This window comes from Buteo buteo, chromosome 2 (assembly GCF_964188355.1).
Source record: "Buteo buteo chromosome 2, bButBut1.hap1.1, whole genome shotgun sequence".
NCBI classification, from domain to species: Eukaryota; Metazoa; Chordata; class Aves; order Accipitriformes; family Accipitridae; genus Buteo; species Buteo buteo.
The window spans coordinates 73,635,666-73,643,504 of record NC_134172.1 but is presented as its reverse complement, the minus strand read 5'-3'; the positions used below and the strand labels follow the sequence as shown (position 1 = coordinate 73,643,504).

General features: G+C 47.9%; 1 protein-coding gene across 1 annotated transcript in view; it reads left to right on the top strand.

The window, feature by feature from the left end:
* The first annotated feature begins 1,036 nt into the window (after positions 1-1,036).
* The window catches only part of BMP7 (bone morphogenetic protein 7), a 45,711-nt gene continuing 38,908 nt past the window's right edge, over positions 1,037-7,839 (top strand). The window contains exon 1 of the mRNA XM_075019882.1: positions 1,037-1,725. Within this exon, the coding sequence (XP_074875983.1) occupies positions 1,143-1,725 (583 nt within the window). The 5' untranslated portion in view covers positions 1,037-1,142. The remainder of the gene's footprint in view (positions 1,726-7,839) is intronic.

Below are 7,839 nucleotides of genomic sequence, written 5' to 3'. Positions count from 1 at the left end.
TTTGGGAAGCAGTAGCCTACATTTGTTATATGAGGTTATTATTTCCTGTTGCAGTAGACATCTACCCGGACTAATCAGGACTGGGGCTCCATTACTGTAGATGGTAGACCCACCGAGTTAAAAAAAAAAGTCACTGCTTTAAAAAGTTGACAATCCATCCCGCGACAGTATTCCACAAAGGCGTGTACCAGAGAGCAGGAGGAAAGGGGAAGGCGAGGGAGCAGGATAATGTAATGGCATAAACCACCCGTGTGCACAGGTTGATGGGTCCAGTCCAAGTAAAGGCTGCTGGTTTTAAGACTCTCATATGATAACTCCCCCCTCGGATTTCTAATGCTTCTCCATTAACTCTCCCCGCTGCCAGTTGGAAAAGGTGACCTGGGGCTCTATGCACACGGCCGTACATGCCTACGTGCGTGAATATACAATCATTGCATTTTAAGTAACTTAGCGCTGTCGGTTTTGTCGCGGACAGTCTCTCCCTATCATCTGTACTTCTTTAAAAAAAAAACACGAAAGGGGTGGAAGGGAGGCAAAAAGCATGCCCGCGTACGCGTGTTTGTGCAGACAGACTGTACACTTGCATCTTTAAACTCTGTGGGAGTTTGGGCCCCTTCCGTATACATAAGCCACGGTCCCTCCTGCGGTGTCTTCTCCTTAATTAGGTTCACGTTAATTTAGGCGCTTGGGACCGGCTCACCCTCTCCCCCAAGCCAGCAAGCCTCCACAAACATCCTGAAAAGCAACCTGATCAGATGTTCCTCCTCTAGGCAGTTACAGGGATTTTTCTCTCCCAAGCGGTTTGGAGCGGGCGAGCGAGAGCGCTTGGGTTTTCCAGCCTGCTCCTCCCACCAGAGACAACCTCCCGCTGCCTCTCTCCGCCGAGCACCACTGCACACACGGCTCCGCCGCGGCGTGCGGGACCGCGGGCAGACCGCGCCGCCGCCGCCGCCGCCGCCGGGGGAAGCGCCTCGGGCCGCCGCCGCCGCTGCCACCGCTGCCGCTGCCGCTCCGTCCATGGGCCGGGGCCGCTAGGCAGCCCCCGGCGGGCCATGAGCGGGCTGCGGCGCCTCCGCGGGGGCTGCCGGCCGCCGCAGTGAGCGCGGGGCCGCGCCGTCCCTCCGCGCCGCTCCGCGCCGCGCATGCTGCTGGGGCGCGTCCCGCGGCGGGGCAGCCCCGCGCCGCCCCTCCGCAGCAGCAGCAGCAGCAGCAGCAGCAGCAGCAGGAGCAGCAGCAGGAGCAGCAGCAGGAGCAGCACCAGCAGCAGCAGCAGCCGCCGCCGCCGCGCCGCGATGCCGGCGGCGGGGCGCGGGCAGCCCGCCTCCTGGCTCCTGGTGCTGGGCGCCGCCGCCCCCGCCCTCTGGTTGCGCTGCGTCCTCGCCGACTTCACGGTGGACAACGAGGTGCACTCCAGCTTCATCCACCGGCGGCTGCGCGGCCCCGAGCGCCGCGAGATGCAGCGGGAGATCCTCTCCATCCTCGGCCTGCCGCACCGCCCGCGGCCCCACCTCCACGGCAAGCACAACTCGGCCCCCATGTTCATGCTGGACCTCTACAATGCCATGTCCGTGGAGGAGGGGGCGGCGGGGGCCGCCGCCGAGGAGGGCGAGGGCTTCTCCTACCCCTACAAGCCCATCTTCAGCACCCAGGGGCCGCCCCTGGCCAGCCTGCAGGACAGCAACTTCCTCACCGAGGCCGACATGGTCATGAGCTTCGTCAACTTGGGTGAGTGCCTGCCCTCGCCGGGATGACCGGGCGAGGGAACCGTGCCGGGGCGGCGGAGGTTGGGGGGGGGGGGAAGGCCGGAGCGGGGTCCCGGCCACCGACGGGAGGGCCGGGGGCTTGGTGGCGCAGGTGGCCCCGGCGGGGACCTCCGTCCGCGGCGGGTCGGATGGGCGGCAGCCCGCCGGGGCGAGGAAGGGCAGGTAGCGGCCCTCGGGAAGGCGGCCGCTCTGCGAGGCGGTGGTTAAATGGCAGCAACGTGGAGAAGGGCTCCCGCTTTCCCGTCACGGCATTTGGACAGCCACGAGCAATCGCCACGCTCCACCCCGCGCGCCGACACACTAAGTTCTTTGCCGTCTTCTTCCTTTGATAGTCGCTTGCCGCGCTTCGGAAATTGGATTTGCAGGTAGGAGCCGGACAGGACAGTTAGCAAGGTCCGTTCCGCATCCCGCACCGCCAAGGAAGACGCGAAACCGGGGCAGGACCACGGGTCCCGGCACGGCTCCCGGCAGCGGGCTGGCGCTCGTGCGGGATGCGGAGCCAACAGGGCTGCCTAGAGGGATAGTTCCCTGCGGCATCCCAGCGCCGCGCTCCCTCGGCCAAAGGGGCCGAGCTGCTCGCACATGTTTTCCTAATGGCTTGAGAGGGATTCCACAGTAAATCCTTATTTACTCCTGCAGCTTTTTCTGTTGACCCCGGTTCATGCAGCTAACTCGCCTCTTTTCACAAGCACATGTGGATGGGTTTATGCAAATGATAGAAAGTTGGCATGCTTTGTATGCGGCTCGCTAGGCCTCTCTAATTGGATGCCACGGCCCAGTCTGATTTCTATTTGCTTGCTGTAGATTGCACACCCGTGTGGACTGACTTGGCCGGATTTGAGTAAAATGTTGTCGGGATGAGCATTCTATTTTAAATATATAATTATAGACCTGGTTCACTCTATCCATTTTTAGACCTCGTCATGTGCAGCTCGGAAACCACCACACGTACAGATTGGGTGCCTGCAAGTTCGAGACAGAATCTGAATGGTATTTCCAAAACAAGATCAACTCAGACTTTGTCCCAAACAAAGGGACGCTCAAAGAGCAAGAGGAGCCCACCTCTGGCACGTAACCCGCTAGGGATTACAGACACCCCCATCGCCAATAAATCCATTAACACCTTTACGGATGTCACTGTTCTGGACACTTCCACTGTCTGGAACTTCAGAGGCAACAAAGATTAAATCACCACTTAAATCACCACCTCTCTAATCCCAGCACGTTAACTAACCGAAAAAGATCAGTAGCTGTGAAGGCTCTGTGACACACGTTAATAATTATTAGACACGGTAGCCATCCCGGCACGATTCTTGCGTGATAGGGAGACATGGGACGCTGTGGGAGATCTCTAGCTTGCATGAGCTGCACCTCCTTATTAACTACCATAAGCTTCACAGCGGGAAGCTCTGAATTACATCTGGCCTGGGGGCTGCGCTCTTTCAGAGCGCTGGTGCTTTCCATTTGGAATTACAGTGTTTGTCTAATTGCTGCTAGATGCTTAAGCCGATCAGCAATGATATGTTTAAAATCAAATACTTGAGCAGCCAAAAATACCAATGGCGGTCAAATACTTGACTTTAGAGATAAGAGTGATCTTGCTAACATTGTTTTCTGTGGTTCTTGGGTCATACACCATGTAAAACCACAGCGCAGGGAGAGTCCCGAGCAGAAGACAAAGGATGTTGAAATAACGATAGCGAAATTCACACTTCTGTTTCCGTTTCGGTAGAGAGGCGAGAACCTTTATGAAACATGTAAGGACCTAATGGAAGGGAGTTGAGCTCTGGGGAAGCAGCTCTGCTCCTCGGGTGTAGTTATTTACCGCATAACTTTCAGCAGTGAAACTGCGGTGCTCCCGCCCCATGCTTCCTATGTAAGGAAAAGTCACCTTTGCGGCCCATGGCAGTTTTGCATGAAAGGAATTCATATCCCTGGTAATCAGGTCCCTGATTATTTTGAATACAAAGGAGTGGCATGGATCCATAAACTGTGAAAGAAAAGTTACGTTTTGGATATGTCTGTTTCTATGTGAGAACTTTTTATAGAGCAGGTTTTACCTGTATAAACTGTACATAATCAATAATTGACATCGCGATGTGATGTGATGACTACAGTGAATGTATTCATCCATTTCAACCTGCTGAGTTCTGTAGGCGGCTTAGAAATCCAAAAGTGTTCTTTGTGCAAAATACTAATTACCATTTTATTTAATTGCTGTGAGGATGGTCAGTGAGTAGTAAGAGCGCAGGCAAAATCCAATAGGTTTTAAGAAGGACAGGTGGAATTATTACCAGCAAGGCACATTTCGGAGGTTTATCTGTACTGTTTTGTTCCCTTGTCAACAGTGCATGCCAGGACGAGTTTAAAAAGGACATAGATCTATAATAGCTTTCTTCATCACTGTGCACACCTTTCATCCCATTATAGTCATTGGTCTTTCATCTTTATAGGACAAAGACAGGCTTGTTTATGGACGTTTTAATGAATTAGACCAGCCACTCGCTCCCGTATATAGTCAAGTACAACACCTGCTTTGATATGAAGGTGAAATTAGAAGATCTATTGTAGAACTGATATTTTTTTGGAGACTTTCTACAATGATCCCTTTTAAAGCAGAGCTGAATTGCTAAATGCAGACTGTAGTAAACTGTGTCCTAGTTTTGTAAGAGATACTCTGTGAGCATTGCGTTTCACAGGTAGGCTTTTATTACTATACTAGAGCCATCACAATGTGGAAGTGTCACAGCATAATAAAGTTTCACCTTAGAATGGAGGAAGTAAAAGTGAGTAAAGAAATAATACTTTTAAATTTCAAGAAATAAAACATGTTATTCCAGGCTTCCAAATGCTAATCTACAAAACCACTTTTTTGCTTTATTCAAAAAATTACGTTGCTAGATTTACTGGGCTACATAGTAAAAAACCCAACAACAAAACTCCCACACATTGATTTCTATGGAGATACTGTGTGTATTTATTCCAGAGAATTTATACTGGGTATTGGTAGGGAGGAACCAGAATACAGGTGCTCCATTTCAGAGTTATGTTGGAGGGAGCTTTGTACTAAGCATGTAATGTTACTGTAAAATCTTGACAATTAATTAGATTTAGATTTATAACCAGTTAATTCACAGGCTACGTTTTGTCTTAGCTTACACCTGTGCTAAGATGGATGGGGAATGGATTTGTGTCAAGAATGAAGTTACATGTAAATTAAAAGAGAATTTAGCCACAGTGGTCTGACTAAGTTAGTCAGTTAATTACTGGCTAATTTTATAAAATTTATTACTGTAATTTCAGTATTTGGAATTTCATTTCAGATCCTGTCCAAGTACACTTCACAAACTGATCCATTTTAGGAACTGAAAAAATGCAAAGCATTTTTTGCACAAGTTTAATTTCAAGTTTATAAACAGCAACTAAGGAGTAAACATCCTCTAGATTACTTAGACCCTCTCTTCTAAAAATAATTGAGTTGTCCTTATGTGGGTAATCTTGCCTTGGTAAACAGACTTGCTTAGAATATTTTTCAAAAGAGTCGGCACAAGTGATATGCAACTTGTTAATTTGTCTCGTGGTTGATTATAAAATGAACAACATTGTTTAATCCTGGCAAAAAATGGGGGGGGGGGTGGAATTAGTCATTCTTGGAAGGAGCACATGAAAGTGGCTTTTGTTAATGTAAATCAAGAAGCTGAAGAGCCCCCAAGTTTCCTTTTATTTCATACCATCTGGCTATCCTTTTTGTTGACAAGTGTTTGGCATAGAGAACCATCTCTTTGCCCTTTAATAACAGGCTTTAACACTGTAGGGTATTAGAAAAAGATTCTATAACAGTTAAAAAATTTCCTTCGGGGAATACTTTATAAAGTGAGCACGGGCTGCAGGCATTTGCAGCTGTAACCTGGCTTGTGTTAAAATTTGGAAGGGGCTGCCTTGCATTCCAGCTCACTACAGGCCTTCATTGGTGTACAGCCAAAGGTTAATATAGATGTCACACAGTTTTTCTTTGGAGAGCCTCAGATATAAGAGTACGCGTACAGCTGTGTTTTTAGTAACCCTTTCATAATCACTTCTTTTAAACCTCATTTTCCTGCTTATATAAATCAAAGATTTTCAAGGATATTTGACCTGGATTTGAACTTATTTGATCTTCACATATTTCTCACTTGAAACAAAGCAGATTAAATGCTAGCCCTGGATGCCTGGTCATGATCACATGGTTTGTCCATACATTAGGCCAAGCCCTCAGCTTTTTTTTTTTTTTTTTTTTCTCCTCCACCTAGCGCTGCTATAAGCTCTCGAGCCTGAACAGGTACATCCTGTAATTGTTTTGGACAGTATGGATATATGCAACACTTGGTGGTATAAGATTAGCTAAGGTAGAAAGCGTGCAGCCTACTAAAGGTAGGAAGTACAGTGACCGTGCAGCAAGTCACCGGCCGGTATTCTCTGAACGTACAGACCTGTTCTAGAGAGAAATTAATTCATTTTCTAATTTTCAGGTGCAAACCGGCAGAGCAGAACAGGAACTATTTACCTCCGCCATAGGGGTGCGGTGGTAGCAGAGAATGGAGCAGCCGAGGACAGATGTCCTCATGCGGGGCAAAACCACCTGGAAATTGTCCCCAGCCGCTCACACGCTTCTGCGACGGATTTATCCCAGAAGCAGGGTCTTTCCTCCGCTCCCACACAGGCTGTCCCGGGGAGGTGAAGTCCCCTCCGGGAACTGTAGTTTAAAAGCCAAAACCCAGCGGCATGTAAAGTGCTTTGAAGGAGCCAAGCCTTGATGGCCAGATCTTGTGATGCTTGTAAGAGGAGTTAGGCACAAGTGAAGCGTACAGGACCTGCTCCCACCCGAGCCCTGCTTGCCGTCGGTTTTGCTTGGGTGCGTGTGTGTGTGTGCATCCCCCCGTTGCTCCTTTTGCAAAGGAGGTTTAATGGCCTCTGGGCAGGCAGCATGAAACCAGGCATTACGTTTTCGGCTGTAAATAAGCTTGAAACACATTTTCGGGTGGGGGGGGGAGAGATGTGCGAGAGAAGGTTACACAAGTGGTTGGAGACATTAATTAAAAAAAAGATTATAACTATTAAAGCCTAGTCAGGGCTGTTGACAGGCTCCTTTTAAATAGGACACTGCAATGTTTTAGTTTAATACATTCTGGCAGTGTCACTGGGGTTAAGGCTAATACTGGGATGTGTGGATCCTGTCATGTTATTGTCAGGAGGAATGCAGGGATTAGGTTTAAAAGTGGCGGTGGGTGAGCGGTGCAGCTGTGTACACTTATTATAAAAGATTTAAGTCCCACTGGTAAAATCAATATATTAAATTGCAAGAGCCTCTGTTTTTAATTAGTTTAAATCAAATATACTGTTAGTGCCATTATGGCTTCTATCCTTAGACCAAGTGAGGAAATGCTAATATTTATACGGAAACTGTTAATTTGTGGTTAATATGATAACACATTTAGTTTTACGCATCTAAATTGTTCTAACTCAATGAATACCAGCGAGAAGTCGCAAGGATGGATGACATTATCTGACATTATCTTACACAAGTAAGAAAATTCTGATAGCACGCCTGATGAAGAGACTACCTGTTGAGGCACAGCATTAAGACACCACGGTATTTTAAGCCCTTTCCGGTGGTACAGTCCTCCTCTCTGGGGCCTGCATCAAAATATTCATGTGAATTAACTAAAAATATATTATATATATATAAAAATAAAATATGCTATTATGTGTATAAATTTTTTCTCTAAAGGGAAGGAACTTCTAAAGAAATGAGCGAGCTGTTTAAATTAGTTTCAGGATAAAGATTTTCATTCTACAACTGTTTGAAGTAAATGGGACTAATTACATGGATAAAGTTCTGCACACACATGTGTTTGGAAAATGGAAACCCAAGAGAAAGTTCTTGGCTAGGTCTTCATTGGTGTAAATTGTCAAATTTCTACTGAAGCTGGCCCTGTGGTCTCATTTATACAACTGTACGTCCAGAGTAATTCCCATAAACTCCCTCTTGATTTGCACTATCACAGTTGAGAGCAGAATTGGGCCAAAGAAATGCCCC